The 18,152-nt window shown below is 38.5% G+C and overlaps 1 protein-coding gene across 1 annotated transcript in view; it reads left to right on the top strand.

The window, feature by feature from the left end:
* The window catches only part of LOC122204933 (cyclin-dependent kinase inhibitor 2A-like), a 31,245-nt gene continuing 13,093 nt past the window's right edge, over positions 1-18,152 (top strand). The window contains exon 1 of the mRNA XM_042912786.1: positions 1-290. Coding sequence (XP_042768720.1) covers positions 98-290 — 193 coding nt within the window. The 5' untranslated portion in view covers positions 1-97. The remainder of the gene's footprint in view (positions 291-18,152) is intronic.

Here is an 18,152-nt window from a genome sequence, read left to right as displayed (position 1 = left end):
GTCTGAGATCGGGGGGCGGGCGCGGCGCTACCTACCTCTGGTGCCAAAGGGCGGCGCAGCGGCCTCGGAGCACAGCGGTGGTGGCGGCTGCTGAAGTATGGTGCGCGCGTTTTTGATCACAGTGCGGATTCGGCGCGCTGGTGGCCCTCCACGAGTGAGGGCTTTTGTTGTGCGGATCGCGCGGCCAGCGGGTGAGTGGGCAGCTCCGGGTGTGCGGGCCGCTGCGGCCCTGGTGCTAAAGCTAGTGAGGAGCCGTCGCAGAGCGCAGCAGCCGCATCCTAGAAGAGCAGGTAAGAAAGGCCTCGAAAAGTCCCGGGCGCAGTCGGCCTTTGGAAGACTTTGTTTGGTATGATTTAATACAGATAAACCATCTTCTAGACCAGGATAGGAGGAGGAGGTTTCTAGGGGTGGAACCTCTTTCCCGGTTCGGGTTGCAGTTGCTTAGAGGTGTGGTGCTCCCAATGTATTGAGCCCGGAGCTCCTTTCACACACCTCCTCAATCCGGTGAAACTCTGGGGGGAACCGGGAGATCCCAAACCCACCTTAGAAGTCAGTCACTCCTGAATTTCCTGGGTGAGAGCCAGTAAACACTCGGGCGCGCACACACATGCAAACACACACACACGCACACACACACTCTGTGAAGGTGTATTTCTAGGGCACTTTATTTCGCCCTGGAGGAAAGTATTACCAAAGGTCTTAGTTTTAAGGGGGCCACCTGTTGTCTCCTCTGCCAGGTCAACTCTCTCTCCTTACAGTAGTGGGGGATGTTAGAGGTTGGGGGCTGGCACGTGGTTTGACTTCCCGAAATAGTAACACTGATCGAAGAAGCAAACATTTGCTTTTGCAGTCTATAGAGAGAGTTGGGCTTTCGTAGTGAGGCGCAGACTTCTTATTTGAAATCTTGACAGATTCAAACTGCTCCGAATGATGCTTACCATCAAATGTTTAGCAAAAAATAGACCTACACTGGTGAGTCTGAGAAATCACTATTAATCATACTTTAATCCTCTCAGGCCACAATGAGCACTTGTTTAAAAATGAGGCCTACTTCTTGAAAAACAAAATCCTGGGTAGTTTTGTCTTCACAACAGACAAATCTTTACACGGTGTAATTTCCTATGACCCGAATAATTGAAAAATACACATTGCTACAATATGCAGAATCCTAATTAGAACTTGGATAATAAATCTAAAAGCAATTTAATGAGACTTAATTTTTGTGACCTTACACAAGTAAGGCATCCATTTCCACCAATAGACGTTTTAAAAAAACAAATGCGGGGGGAGGGGGAATTTTTTTCTCCCCAACGTTAATAGGCCTTTAACACGTAAATGTAAAACTGTTAAACTGTAGGTGTTTAGTTAGGTACCTCCATTTCTAATGCCAAAAATTTACAAGCAGGGGCGCATGGCTGGCTCAGTCGGTAGAGCAAGCACGTCTTGATCTCCGAATTGTAAGTCCGAGCCCCACTTTGGGTGTAGAGATTACTTAAAAATAAAATCTTAAAAAAACTTACAATGTATAGGGTAAATACACATTTTCTTTTTCATATAATTATGAAAGTTCAGTATTTTTAAAGAATTAGTAAGAGCTTGTAAAAGATTTCATGGCATGTTGCTGGACTTAACTTTCCTTCATTTTAAACAACATTAACAAGACCCTGTTTGTTTTATGGTGCTTTATTCTGGCCAGCAAATGTTTAGCCATCATATATTTTTGAATATCAGAGTGGTTACTATTACTCTCTACTTAAAGCTATTTTATTTAAAGTATTAGGTTGCTTCTGGAAATCTATAGTAACAAAGTAGAAAGTTTTAATCTGTGTAAATATTATAATTATGTGTTTTCTATTTTAGGAATACACAATGTAATAGTGCAATTAACTTTAAGTTAAAGACATATTTTATATATTTTATGAAATGTTAAAAATACAAAAATGGTAGTTCTTTGAAAGTAGCCATTTACTCCTTGTTATTTAGGTATAAATCAATTTTCAGGAATAATATGTAAAGTTATTTAAAAATGTATTGACTATTTGAAAAGCCCAATTTTTAGTAAATATCTGAAGGCAGAACACATGACTTAGGTAGAATAGACTATTTCTTAAATATACGTGCAATTCTCCAACTTCATTTTTTAAGTTATACACATATATAAACTTATGGAAGTATTAATTATAAATGACATATAATTATATAGTTCACATAAATATATATTATGCCTATGGTTATATTGATTTAAGAACGTATATAGAATGGATGGTAATTATGTTGGGACCCATACAATTTCTTACGAGCCACAATGCTTAAAAAAATTCTTGTATGAATTACTTAATATTATTAATATAAGTATAGAAGGTGTTATTTTTTGTTTTTAAAGTTTCTGCAACTATGTTCATTATGACTTTTTATTTTTATATGACTGGAAAATGTATATAATAAAATTCCACATTACTAGTTTCTTATTCACACATGCCTGATGAATTACATTAATTGATTTGTTGTTATTTCTACCTTGGTGTGTTTACAAAATAGTCATATTTATATAACAGTAAGTGTTTATTTGTTTACTGCTATTTGGGAACCCTTAGGATTTTTTATCCCCTTTGACAGAATAGCATTCTCTCAAGGTAAGCTCTATACAGTTAGCATAAACCATAATTCATGGTACATGAATCCCCAGGTTGTATTATGTAAAGAAATGTACATGATCCCCAGGTTGTATTATGTAAAGAAACAATAACACTTAACCAAACTCAATATTTATTTACTTCTTTGGGGTCTCTTGAATTTTAAAAAGTCCATTGTCATCCTCAGGTAGCAAGGACATAACCTTGTCTACGTCCATAATATTTTATATGTCTGTTAATACATGTTAATTCATCGCTAGTAACTACCATGGTAGGGTTAATCTAAACCATTTTCCCAACATGTGAGTGACCCCTGTTAGTAAAATGATCCAAATCATCTCAAAAATACTTTCTTAGCTGAACATTTGATCCAGTATTTTTATTCTTCACAATTTTTCTTCCTTTTTGAGAAGCATAACAATCTCACTCATCCCCTCCACACTAAAACACCTTGGGCCAGAGAATCCTTCTGTCTGCTGCAAAATCTAACCTGATTAAAAAAAAAGTTGTGGTGCTTTATTTCTACAGTTTAAATTATGTAAACAATGGATATTCTTTCACTTTATAAATATAAAATTATAGTTATTTGCTAACTTTTTAAAAAAGCTACAATTCTCTAAATTCTCATTGTCACATAATGATAGCTATTAATGCACTTCTTAAACCCCTCACTGGCAAGGATATTTTTACTGTAGGTATGAAGAACTTTTAAAATATCCATACATTTTTGGGGGCACCTGGTTGGCTCAGTCCACAGAGCATGTGACTTGCAAGTTCAAGCCCCATGTTGGGCATAGAGCTGACTTGAAAAAAAATTTTTTAATCAGAAAAAACATCCATACATTTGTATTCTCTGTGTGGGCATCATCCAGTGAAAGAAAGATTCTGACAAAGGTTAATACAGACAAATAGTAGCAAGAAATTGAAAATTGCCTTACATTCTAGCAACAAGATGTTAAATTGTGGTACAAAACTATGCTCTGGAATAATGGTCTGGAATATTCTGCACTCTGGAATACTAGACAATCATCGTGTCTTTGAAGAATATTTAGTAGAGTGTGAAATGATTACATTATAAAGTTAGGTGATTTTTCAAGATTCAAAACAGTAAACAATTCTTATTCTCACTTTTCCTCCTTTCCTCTCTCTGGACACACACATACACTCTGTTTTTGTACAAAAATTTTTATAGTGTTTTCCTCAGGATGAGGGGATTGGGATTGGTGATCTTTAATTTCTTCGTTATACTTTTGAGTTTTACAAGAAGTTATGACCATCACCAGTAAATATATATAAATATATATATATAGTCATTTTCAAACCCTGAAATGATCGTGCATTAAGGATGAACTGAGAGCTTGCTTAGCCTTAGGTTGTTGGGGGGGGGGGGGGTTGGGGCTGGGCAGTGAGGAAACTGAGTTGTGCAAGGGTCATAAATAACAAGGTTCTGGTAAGGTCTGGAGAAAGCACGAGACAGTTGTGACTTCAGACCAATGCTCGCTGTGCCTATTCACAACCTAGTTCGTTTTTACATAGACTATAAACGCATAGCTATGTCTATTTCCAAAGAGCTTGGGTGTTAGGCCTCTGGTCACATAACTTGCCCCCTTCTAGGAATCCCTCTCGCTAGTCCTCTCAGGACGATTTCAAACTGGGGCTCACCGCCTCCCACAGCCTGGCTGGGGTTGCAAAGGGCCTCCCCAGGACCACAGAGAGTAGTCTACCGTAGGAAGCGAGACTCAAAGCTGCACCGACCTAGCCTCCCCCACCTCCTAGCTGCGACCACCCTCCTCGACCCCATCTCCCCACCCTCTCAATTTCTAGAGACGCTGCGGATCCCAGAGATTTAACTGGCAGCTGGGGTAGGACCCCGTAGCAAGAGTTTAGAGGCATAGCCCACTGATCACCCCACTCCGCGAATGCACCCCTTCTGTTGTTAACCGCCCCGGGCCTCGCCCCACACCCCAACTGTTTCCTCGGGTAAGATGTGATCTGCGTTAACAGTGACTGACGCCTAGAGCGGGATTGGGGCCCAACTAAGTGGAGGACGAAGTGGGGGCCTCTCGGATTCAGGAGGGGTGCAAGGAATGATGAGGACGTCTCTTGGTCATCTCCCCAGCTTGGAACTGGCCAGGCCTTTTTTCTGGAGGGGTGGAGCGGAATGGGTCAGGTTCATGCGAGGAAAGTGTCCAAAACTCGGCAGCCAATCCCTTCCGCGCCAGTTGGCCGCCAGCGAGTGTTGAAAGGCCTCCTTCTCTTTGTTCCTCTTTCTGGGGTACAAGACGGAATGGAGGATGGAATAAGAAGTTTTTCCAGTGATGAAGAATTTGCCTCAAATTGTTCTCTCAATTGTTTTCTTCCCATACTGCAGCTTTCCTTGTGTTTGAACACTTGCCTTACGTTAAAACATTCATTTATTAGAATGAAAAAAAAAATCACTAAGCGTTAAAATAAGATCAATTTCTATGACAGTAAGCCAACCAATGGAGATAACCTTGGGAATAAATGAAGGCTTTGTTCAGTAGGGGAAGGAAGGTCTCTTTGTAAGGCTCTCCCCCATCCTAGAAAATGCCCAACTTGGGACCTGCACTGGTTTACCATATCCTGAGCCATGCTATGTCGGTGTGTATTCAGCAAAACCACGTATATTGACAACTGTTGAACTTGCTAAGTGTCAGCATTTATATTTTAAAGAAGGGAAAATGGAAGACAATCTCTGCTTGTCAGTGCAGTTATTTATTTCAGGAGCCCTAGAATAATGGCTGCAACTGGGCAGACCTACATAATCATAAAGAAGTAATAGAAGGGAAACAACGAAACCGTCAACTACAAGACTTCAAGTTCCAGTGCCTCAGAGGTCCTTTGAAAAATAATAAGTTGATTTTTATTTTTTATATTGTAAGTAACATAATGGCTTTGTTCATGATAATATAAAAATTCTATCACAAATGACTTTTTAATTCTTCTTCAACAAGATCTCACTTTTTCCCTTCACCTCAAAAAAAAAAAACAAAAAAACTCAATTTATTTAAATGGTTTCAAAGCCAGTAGGAAGAAAGGTTTTGTAGAGGTTCAGAACTATATGAGCAAAGATATGTAATCTCTTAAACAAACTGAAACTAATAAAATTGTGCAATCAGAGTGGTATAAACAAATATGCCTTTACTTTCTTAATTTAAGCATGAGAGTAATGAGAAGTCGAAGAACTGAGGCAAAGGTTATCAGCAACATCATTACCTGGAATGCTGTTTAAAAATACACATTTCTGGCCTTCCTCACAGAAAATCTAATTCAGCATACTTGCTGCAGGTGCCAAGAATCTGCATTTTATTTTATTTTATTCCAAGAATCTGCATTTTAAATAAGCACTTGGAGGGGATTCTGTTACACGTGGATTTCTGCAACATCATTTGGCACATATGGCCAATGTTGCTTTTTAACTAATCTTATGTTTGCTTTTTTATTTTTAAATCAAGGCCCAGGCTTTTAAGTAAGATTTAGATTTTAGAATCAGTCATGCTTTGGGCCCCAGGAGAGTCTGAATAATCAGTGGAGAAGCTATTTTACTAAGCAAAGGAAAACTCTTTATTATTATGTAATCCTTCATCTAAATTGAAAAAGATGATCTCTTAGATCCCAGATTTTTACTATCAGAACATATTTTAGGGGGGAAGGATATAACATGATGTACTTGTGTGTTAAAGCTCGTAGCACCAAACAGAAATTTTCCACAGAAAACATTTGTGATATCTTTTTGAAACACTATACAAACTTAACTCCTGCTTACATAGGATGAATGGTTCTAGATAGATAGATAGATAGATAGACAGACAGATCGATAAGAGGTTTCTTTCATTTCATTTTATTATCCAAACCAGAAACGAGCCTGGTAAACATGACCATCTAAAATTACGTAAGAGAGGAAAAACAAAACAAAGAAGTGTTTTACAGGTTTAAATTATATTTATTAATAAAGGCAAAATTGCAATAAAATGTAGCCATAAGAGAATAAAGCATTTATGGACAAAACGATGGGACTTTGTATCTTTCTAAAGGCACACTGACACACAATATATATACATATATATATATATACACATATATATATATAATATAAGCTAAAAAAATAATTAGCCATTATAAGAAAAACTAAAATATTATGCCTTCCAAATTACAATTTTTCTGCCTTTAAAGTACAATTTGTCTAATGTTATACCTACTTTGCAGATGTATTAAGGAAGCTTATGTTTTGCTTTCTTTTCTTTTCTTTTTTTATGAGTGCCACCATTTTCTTGCTCTGAATCTCCGAGGCTGCCAGATCATCTGACTCAGCAACTGTACAGTTTTTTCACCCAATTTAAAGAAACAGCAGCCATCCAAAGAACAATGAGTCCTCCCAGTTGCAAATCTTTCTCACCTGTAGAATAAGTACCAAATTTTAACTTTGAAACAATTGTTAAATGTCCATACAACATGGGGCACTTGGAACTCATTCAGTTTACATGCTGAATAATTGAAGTTGAATATATTTTGTGTAATATATGATTTTTAAAAGAAGCTTATTGAAACTTTGTTCCAAGAGCACAGGGTCAAGTTTGCTTTCTCTTTTCCTTCAAAATAATTACAAGGACCTTAACAGTAATAGTGCACATCAACTCACAGCATCTCATTTAATTGTCACATTGTCTGTTTTAGAGATTTTATTTTCTCATTTTATAGACTGGAGACTGAGGTTCAGATAAGATGTTGCATGGTCTGCCAAAATTCACCAGTAATTCATATATAATTGAACTAGGTGTGCTTCTTGCCTCAAGTGCCCTGACGAACCACTTTATAATTTCCAGATATATATATATATATATATATATATATATATATATATCCATATATCACCTATCTTTATATCTATCTATATCTATTTCTATTTCTATTTCTATGTCTATATCTATATCTGTGTTGTTTCAGTTCTATCTCTTCTAGTTCATTGTTGCTTCATAAGTTACTTAACTCCCTTGGATCTCTGTTTTACTCAGCATCAGCCACATGTGTTCCAGTTAATATACATTGATCAGGTGAATGGAAAAGTTCTGAAAAACAAGTCAGTATAATAATAACTGAAGTGTCCTTATGGGCTCAAAAAGCCATTGCAGCTCATAATAAAACAGGGAGATTAATTTCTTTCAGAATTTGTTTCTTGCCCAGAGTAAAATTAATCCAAACCCCCCTTGTAAATTAAGTGTAAATTACTTATTCCCACTTTGATTCAAGAGCCATAAGTGGGAAACCTATGCACAAGCATAAGAATCACTTAAAGCACAAAGTAGAAAAGTAACTTTCTTGGAATACATTACTTGTGATTAGATTGTTTCCTTTACTTACTAGCTATGTAGTATTAGGACTAAGCATTTGAAACATTTTCTAGTCTGTAAGCATGAGACAGTAGCCTATTATATTCATCTAATAAAAACTCCATAAAATAGTCTATGTAAAGATATACTGTAAATTTTAATTTGGCATACATTTTTCAGTTGTTGTTAAAGTGCCAAATTAAACTATGCCCTTAAAAGCACATTAGTTTACTTTTGCAGTTAAATGCCTACTTAATTTGACCTTAATTATTCGGACTAGCTGAAAATTCCTGAACTCCATGTTAAAATACATACATATCATAATAAAAATGTATTTATCAATTCAAATCCCTGCCACCTTCCAAGTGTGATGTCAAATCAGTGTAAATTTGCCTACTTTTTTAACCCACGTTTATACAGAAGCCCTGTATGATGTCCTTTACAGAATGACTCTGAACTCTAGTATTCATAATCATTATGTCAATATTAAATATTCATTAACCTCTATTTTCTAAGATGAAAAATCAAATGACTTTTAGAAAGCTGGAAAAAAGTTACTGACTTGCCTTCAATTGATCAAAAAACTCAGTAACCCAGAATAATAATTTCTGGAGGGAACACTGAAATAGTGGACTCTTAATTCCTCCAGAATGGTTGCCATGGTCTGAATATCTGAATCAATAGTTTTGGCACAGAATTTTGTAAAAAAAATTTTAGTGTAAAAAGTTGTGTGTGGGGACGCCTGGGTGGCTCAGTCTGTTGGGTGTCTGACTTCAGCTCAGGTCACGATCTCACAGTCCATGAGTTCAAGCCCCGCATCAGGCTCTGTGCTGACAGCTCAGAGCCTGGAGCCTGCTTCAGATTCTGTGTCTCCCTCTCTCTCTGCCCCTCCCCTGCTCATACTTTGTCTCTCTCTGTCTCAAAAATAAATAAAAACATTTTTAAAAAAAAATAAAAAAATAAATAAAAAGTTGTGTGTGTATGAGAGAGAGAGAATGCAACGAAAGAGGACTAGAAACATTAAAGTCATCCTAAAAATCTTCAGAATCTCTGCCTTGAAAGGTGGCTTGCGATTTATTAGGATATTTACGTTTATTAGGATATCAAAAAAATAAAATGTATTATTTACATTTATTTACAAAAATATGAAATATATTATGTAAACTTCCTTAAGGCAAAATTGACTTAGGTGTATAAAATTGTTGCACAGTAAGCATAAACTGTATTGTTATCATTGCCTTTTTAAAAATGATGTATGGCAGTTATCATCTTAACCATAAGAAAAAATATATAAAGCTATACCTTCAACCCAGAGACTCAAAAGAAAACATGAATGGAGATGTTATATCTGTGAATAAAAGGTGCTAAACATGAATAAGAAGCATTTCCTCATTTATTCAGAGTTGATACATATTATTATGAAGTTGATTCCTTCCAGAGAAGTTTAATCACATATTAGGTGAAGAATGTGACTTGAGGAAAAGCAGTCCAAAACAAGAACTATTTTTAAAGGTCTTTTATAATATCAGATGATAATTTGGTTTCAGAAGTCCAGGAAAAGCCAAAAAAAAAAAAAAATTGAACATAACAGTAAGACCACAGAGCCCCAAGAAGGCAGGCTACTCTTAAAGGGTAATTGTTGGGAGGAGGGCAATCATTTCTCCATTTGAAGAGGAAAGCTTCAACTTAGATGATGACCCTGAAATTAGAGTATCCTATGTCACTGTTAACCCAATCAACCATGAACATTCAACCCCTACCCCCAAGAGTAAAAACTTAATTATTTCTCTGTGAGTTTCAATAGTTTCTTTGCATTCTAATAGCACATACATGCATCAGCAGCATAAGCAAAAATGGAATATTTCCCTTTTTTTTTTTTTTTTTGCCATCAACAACAGACATTTATTTTCTCACAGTTCTGGAGGCTGGAAGTTCAAGATCAAGATGCCAGCCAGCAGCATTGGTTTCCTGTGAGGACTCTCTCCTAGTCTTGCAGACAGGCACCTTCTTGCTGCCTCTTCACATGGTCTTTTCCTCTGACCCTGGCATCTCTCTTATAAGGACATGGGTGATACAGGATCAAGGAGCCAGTCTAATTGCCTTAGATTAACTAAATTACTGTTTTGAAAGCCCTATCTCCCAAGTAATTTACATGGATTAGGGTCTACCCATATGACCTCATTTTACCTTAATTTCTCCATAGAGGCCCTATCTCCAAATTCATTAGATTCTATAATAACTTCCTTTAATTTTAGATAGCATGTCTCATCAAAATATACTGATAACTGCCATCTTCAGGGATTCCAGTTGCTTTATAGTTATACATAAATAACCTGGATTTCAGGTGCCCACACCTCCACTACCCCTGCCTTTGGGTGAATAAGAAAAACTTGATTCAAAACCAGTTCTACCACCCATTAAGATCCAAAGGTTGTGCTGTGATCCTGGGATTGTCCATGGCTAATGTGCTTGTGGGCTCCTCCCCACTGATGATCACACTCATGGGTGCTGCCTCTATTTCACCCCCCTTAACCAGACCGTTAATTCAGCTCCTTCGGGGATCTTCACAAAACCCCATAATGAGCTTCCTCACTTTATTTAAGAGTTGGGGCCGGTGGGGCGCCTGCGTGGCTCAGTCAGTTAAGTGTCTGACTTGGCTCAGGTCATGATCTCGAGGTTCTGGAGTTTGAACCCCCCCATTGGGCTCTGTGCTGACAGTGCAGAGCCTGCTTGGGATTCTCTCTCTCTCTCTCTCTCTCTCTCTCTCTCTCTCTCTTTGTGTCTCTCTGCCCTTCCCCTGTTTGTGCACTCCTGCGTGCTCTGTCTCTCTCAAAAGAAATAAACTTAAAAAAAAAAAAAAAAAAGAGTTGGGGCTGGAGCCAGAGCCATGGAGAGGCATTCTTCTCACACCCCTCTTCTCAGCACCACCACCACTTTCCCTGACTTTCTTTTCTTTCCTCTTCCCTCTTATGATTATGACAAATGCCTCTCCTTATCACATGCAGAGCAGTTTACTAATAACTTCTCTAGCTTGATGATACCCTTGGGTCTCACCCTCTGCCCCAAATGGTTTATTAAAGTATTTCTTCACCCAAATATATTCAGAGCTCTCTCTAAGAGGAATGCTGGTGAATATGATTTTCTCTCCCTCATTATGTATGCAGAAATCAGCTCCTACTTCTGATCCAGCCCCCGTGTTCATCCTATATATCCATAACCTTGTGTTGGAGCATCCCCCTGAATGCCTTCCTGTAATGGGGTAGGACACCAGGAAGGCTGCCTGCCTGGTGCAGCTCCAGCTGGACAGGGATCAGCAACATGGTTGTGCAAAGTGATGCCACGCGCACTACAAGTCTTTATTTCAGTGAGATGCAACACTCCTCCCGTGCAAAAGCTCAGCAGTTTCCCCATGTGCAATTCTCGTTACCCGCCCCGCAAATTTGTGGCTGTAGGCAGACTCTTCAAACCTGACTCTTCCAGACTTCTGAGTTTTCTCAGCTCACAGTGTTCCTGCAGCAAGGAATTCTCTCTTGCCACAGAGAAAAAAATTCTCTGAATATTTGTGTCTCATGCAGTTCAGCAGATCACAAATGATAAACAGGCACACTCTCTTTGTTTAAATTTTTTTTTTAACATTTATTCATTTTTGAAAGGCAGAGAGAGAGCATGAACGGGGGAGGGGCAGAGAGAGAGGGAGACACAGAAACAGAAGCGGGCTCCAGGCTCTGAGCCGTCAGCACAGAGCCCGACATGGGATTTGAACTCACGGACTGAGAGATCATGACCTGAGCCGAAGTCAGCCGCTCAACCGACTGAGCCACCCAGGCGCCTCATCTTTGAATTTGGCTTCAGAAGTGTGTCCATCAATCCAAGTGATCCTGGCTGCCAGAGACCTCAGAATTCATCAGCCTAGGACCCAATTCCTCCTGTTAAGGCTCTTGATGTTTTCCTTCTTTCATGTCCCTTCTGTCATGTTCCTTAGTCCCCAGTCCTCTTCAATTACACACTCCCATTAGGACTCAAATACCAGATGGTATCCCATTGTTTGACAATAACTCCCCAAATGAGAGTAAAGATACTGTCAGTGTGAGGGCACTCAAACTGTCCAATATTTTCAACTCCTGTAAGCTTTCTGCAGTGCAGGAACACCTCTTATGGAATGGACATGTGCACACAGTGAGTCCTGCAAGGATGTCACCATCCTTGTCAGAAGCCACCAAGTCCTAAGTTTCTGTTACTTTAGTCTTTGAAATAAGAGATCATAACATCAGTTTTTCCCACTCTAAGCCACTGAGTCAGCCATTTTTGGTAGTTCTCAGAACTTCTTGCCAAGAAAATACATCTACTCCCTGGCCAAGCATCCCCCTGGGTCTATTTGCAAAAGGTGTTCTATTGGGTACAATATTTGAGTACCACTGCATTTCCATTATACCTGCCTCATTATCTTACAGGAATCTGTCTGTCCTTTGTTTGGAAATGTGCTGATTGTGGAGCCTGGTAAACCTCAGGCTGAAAACAGGAGTTTATGAGCTGTCCTCCAGTTCCTGTCTGCCCTCTCCTGTGGCCACAACCCCAAAAGATCAGTCACTGAAACATGTTTTGGTGTTAACTCTGAAATTCTGCTTTTTAAGAGCATACCATAATGAAACCTTGGAAATAGCACGCAGAGTTTCACCTCGTCATACCCCTGAAGATCACATGCTCTCATTCAACTTAAAGGGACACTAATCATATTCAGCATTCAAGCAGAGAGGCTTGTAGTTGGAGATGACACTATCATTTGTACAGGATGTAAAAATGAAGGACCATGAATTTTATATCATTAACTGAAGAGCAGTAGTGTTAAACCTCTATAGTTATCTTCAGTGAATACATTTCAGAGACATCTTCACAAATGGGCCTTGTGTGCGACTGCACCAGCCTATAGATCCTAGAACAAAGGCAAGGCTCTACGCTGTTCTCTTCAAGGTGCACGGGCTAGCTCATCATTAAGTTAAAAGCTTAACTTAAATCTGAATTGCTTCCTCTGAGTAGAAATAAGACATGTGGGGAGTCCAGGCTCCTGGGAGGATAGTGTGCCTGGAAGAGGGGTGTCTAGAGCCTCATGCCATGTTTCTGAACCACTGAGACAGAGGACAGGGAGGAAGCCCTGCAGCCCTGGGATGTAGGTAAGGTCTCCATACAACCTCCAGAACTCTGCACTCTAGCCTATCAGCACCCCCACCAGGACCTGGCGCCATCTTGTTCCTGATTTCATCCCCATGTCCTCCGTACGTTCTACATTTACCAGTCCCATATGTTATCCCTACACACCAAACTTGGCCCAATGTGTTGGCCCACAGAGGTAAATCACTCAACAACTCACTCTGCAATGCTACCCAGCTGACTGGTCTGCAACCCCAGGTCAGCATGGAAAGTAGCACTTCTAAGGATTTACACAGAAGATCATAAAGAACCATTTGAGTGACTTATTAGCAAAAAAAAAAAAAAAAAAAAAAAAAAAAAAAAAAAAGGTAGGGTAAAGGATATGGATGGGGAAGGAATAGGCATGAACTGGAAGGAAAATTCAGCCCTGTGGTCACAAGCAACATGATGCCAGGGTCAAAGGCATCAATCAGAGAGAGTCATGATGATCCATCTTTGCTTCCATATGAGTGGGTAGGGCATTAGGGATAGAAGGACTGGGCAAGGAGTAAGTGATGCCCAAGGTTTAATAGTTTGGGAGTTCTGCTAATTATGCCAACATGCAAACTTATCACCTGAAAAATAGTAAAGCTACTTTTGAAGCGTAGAGTCACAGAATCTCCCTGGTATGCAATTTAGGGTTCCTGGGGGGAAAGTTTAGGAGTCACTAGTGGAAATAAAGCAAGGCATTAGCCAATGATGTAGCATGATGTGCACACACATTCAGCTGAAAAGGCCCTGTCTCCAGAAGTGGGGAAAGAGTGACAATACCAGTAGGAATTTTAGATACCAATGTGCCCGGGTTGGGGAAGAACATGGGGCAAATAGGCCTTTTAAGATAGGTTTTACTTGGGAAGCTTGTCTGACTTTGTGACAAGCTTCTGTAGGTATAAGGGGCTCAACTCAGGATAGTGGGGGCTTCCACTAAATTCCTATATGCCTCACAGCTCAATTGGCTCTTCGTTTCATGCTTCATTTTCTTAGTTTGGTATATATGCTTTTCTTTTCACTACTTTCTTGAGGTCGATTTTGCATACAATAGACTATGTATATTTAAAGTATACAATTTGATGTGTTCACAGAAGTTTGCAATATACATACATACACACACATGCACACAAAGTCAAGATACCAAGTGTTCCTATCATTTCCAAAGTTTCCATTTTCCACCCGAAGTTCGTGTTTAGCAATGAAGAGGGCAACATGTGTTTGAAAGGAGAAAATCTGTCCCATCAGGAAGAAAAAGAAGAAGGTTGGGAATAGAGGTTTAGAGGAGGTAAACTTTATAATCCCTCAGTTTTGCCTGTAGTTTCCCCATTGTACCTGGTATTTGAACTGCACACCAGGAGTGGTGGGGGGTGGCAATGAATGCAGAGAAAACTTTGAACACTGACATACTTCATTGTTACTTTCCATGATTTAATGAAGGTTTTTGTGTAAATTCTTTTGTTTTACACAGCCAACTTTATTACAAAGAAGCTTTGTTTTCCAGACTTTACAATTCAAAGACAAAATTAATCACACCTTTTGGAAGGGAGTTTGCTTGTTCAAACCGCAGATACCAGCCAGAATGTATAGTAATGAACAAAAAAATACCCCAGAGGAAATTGACTTTGATGGCCTAAATGATTAACATGATAGTAAATGCCATGTCTATTCTCCAAAAAAGTAAGTTCTATTTATTGAGCCTACTGTGTGCTTAGATTTTTATATATCTGACATTCTTTATTCTTTATAAAAACCCTATAAGGTAAGCTTTATTTTCCCCACCTTGAGAGGTGGGGAAATGTAGACTCAGAAAGTTTCCATAATTTCTTCAATCCCACAGAGCTAGTTAAATGAGGGATCAGGTCTATCAGGCTTTCCAGACTGGGATTGTCCCATTACCATGCTGCATTTGTGTCTCCTCCAAGATTAGGAAGGATATGGTTGACAATCTCACCAACCATACCTGTCCAAGTCAGAGTAAACAGCTGTAAACATAGAAAGATTATGGAGAGACAATTGATTCAAAACCCGCAGCAAATATTTATTAACTGTGTAACCATGGCAATATATCACACCTCCATTTTCTTATCTATAAGTCAGGGGGGTAGCTTTTTGAAAAGCAATTTTGCAGTATGTGTCAAGAGCCTTATACTTTGTGAAAAACTGCAATACTATTTATTATAGCAATTGGAAACACCTTAAATATCTGACAACAGGGCATCATTAAGTAAACTGTAACATTGTTTCAGTGGAATGAGGTGCAGCTGTTAAAAGTAGTGTTTATAAAGTGATTTTTTGGGGAGAATTTATAGAAATGTTTTAATGATAAGTGAGAGAAAAATCTTATTTCAGAATTCTGTTATATCCACGAGAACTAAGCAAGGAAAAAGAAAGGAAGTATTTCAAAATGTTAACAGTCATTGCTTCTCTGCAGTGTCATTTTCCATTTTCTTTATGCATCTCATTCCTTAAAAATTTTTTTACACATGTGAACTATAATCCGGAAAAAAGCGTTCAAAAATAATAGAGTTAAGTGACTCTGAAAGGACCTTAAGATCCAAATTTCTGTCATTATCCGTGGTTTTAACCAACAGTACGTCACTGAGAAACACAGTACTTCCGGAAAGTGGAGATCCTGACACCTTGGTCAGGATCTGCCACCTGCTTCTCAATTCTCAAAGAAAAAAGAGCAATGCTGAGTTGTCCCCCATGATCTGTACAAATCAGCCAACCAGGAGACGCACCAGGGAGAGGGTGGACTTCTCAGACAGAACTGCTGACACAGTTAGCAGTTTGAAGTCCATTTCCTTGTGCGTGTTCTTCCTGAAGCACTCTGGGCTTCTGTTTTGATCTATGAAGGAAGGATAATGCTGTCCACCCCACAGGACAGCTGTGGGATTAGACATGACATATGTAAAGCTGCTTAATGTTTGTCACATAGTTGGGGTTCAATAAATGGTAGCCATTATGATTTTCTTGGCAATTTTGAATGAATTTCCTATTCTTTATTTATGTCTGTTTATCCCTCCTCTAATTATATACCTTATTACTTATTTTGTTCCTTAGGATGAGGCTAATTCTCAGTATCTCTACAGGTAAAAAAATTGTACACGTGCACACAAATACATACTCTAGATAGATATAGATAGATAGATAGATGTGCACACACACACACACACACACACACACACACACTGTGCTAACATTTTAGTTTTTTCAACTGGCCAAATAGCTACAAATAGATAAATACAAGTAATTCACCTCAGAAACTTCTCCATATACAAAAGCAGACATTTACAGTTGAATTTGGGAATGATGGTTTTCATGAGCTGCAAGATTCCTCATTTCATAAGAACCCACTCTATAAATACATTATAGTAAGCTCCTTACATAGATTTAAAATCATATTTGTTTTGCACAAAATTTAGAAATGATATCTGCTATATAACAAATAATGCACTTCTAAATTTTTCTCAAAATGATCTTGGGAAGATGATAGCGACTGCAGATTCTGTGCCCAGTTAATACTTTGGAAACTAAAATTGGAAAATTGTGACTTACTTATAATAATGCATCAAGTGTATAATAAGTGAAGGCATTTTGAGTTTCATGTTCCTTGCCAAAGTCCTGTCTGAACAAGAAGAGAAAATTTACAGTAATTCCGAGTGAACAGAGATGTCATAGGGTCCCTAAAAGAGCACCTTACCTATAGCAGGCACTCGGCAATTGTGCTATATTGAATTTGATTAGAGAATATTGAGAGGGAGAAGGAAACATCCTCCACCTTGAATTTTCCATAGAGCTAATCCTGGATCCCTTTCCCAGCAAACTTGTTCAGAGGTCTGCTCTGTTTTCTCAGGGGTCTCCCTTTCATGTTAAAGGTATTTTCTTCTTGTGGGAAAGTAAATAAAGGGAAACCTTGTCTTTAATTTTCTTTGCCATTTTTCACCTAAGGAAATCCTTCTTTCCCATTTAAAATACACAGATTGGACACTGAACCCTCAGAATTCTTACCCAGGGGCACTTTAATGGAGGAGCATGTTTCTTGGATCAACAATAATCTTTTGAGGCACAGTCATTAATATACTTGCTTTGTAGATGGGGATATTTAAGCAGAATAAAGTATGACTTGTTCAAGGTGATTGGTGGCAGAAGTAGGCTCTCTTTTCCTTACAGTATTAACTTCTAAATGAAAAGGGGCACATGAAATTATCCTCCCATTGTCTTTGTCTTTGAATAATCCTCTATTGCACCCAGCATTCAATCCTAGAGCCCATCTATTCAGGCTTAACCCACCTATGTCCAGAAGCTCTATTACACAGCATAGCTTCCTCTGATAAGCTATTTCCTAAGAAACTCTCCTTAATTATGGGATCCTCTCCACGCCCTGAAACATCTTTTCCCTGGTAACACAGGTCTGGGATGTCAGTTATCAGAATTCATTTTCCTTCTCCTATACTATTAATGCAGACTCCCCTCAAGAGCCCATCCCATTTCAAAACCACCTCCCTCCTTCAGAGAAGCAAGCATGTTGACTAGGACTCTCTCTTGACTAGGACCCTTCTTTTTTTGGACTCACAGCTTAAAGCCAAGCAGCTGACATACAGTCTGTATTCAGTTACTCTTTGTCAAAGATATGAATGATGGTTTTCAGAAAGGTAACTCTTATTTGCCTACTAAAGTTATTATGTTTAATTAATTAGAATGGCTACAGTATGCACATAGTACAAAATTCAAACATTACAAGTTGCAGAACGTGAAAAAGAAAGTCTCGTGTCCATCACAGTTCCTCATTTCCTCTCCCAACAGTTAACAGACTTTTCTATATCTTTCCAGAGATATTCTATGTATATTTTATTTTTAACCTCAAACTATATTTTGAACAATTGTTTAATAACAGTGCTAATATTGAATATGGTAAAGATATATATGCTTTTAAAAATAGCTTTTATGTGTATCTCACTTGATATCATAACCTCATGAAGTATAACAAATAGAG

This window comes from Panthera leo, chromosome D4 (assembly GCF_018350215.1).
Source record: "Panthera leo isolate Ple1 chromosome D4, P.leo_Ple1_pat1.1, whole genome shotgun sequence".
Lineage (NCBI taxonomy): Eukaryota > Metazoa > Chordata > Mammalia > Carnivora > Felidae > Panthera > Panthera leo.
This window is presented reverse-complemented; position numbering and strand designations above follow the sequence as displayed.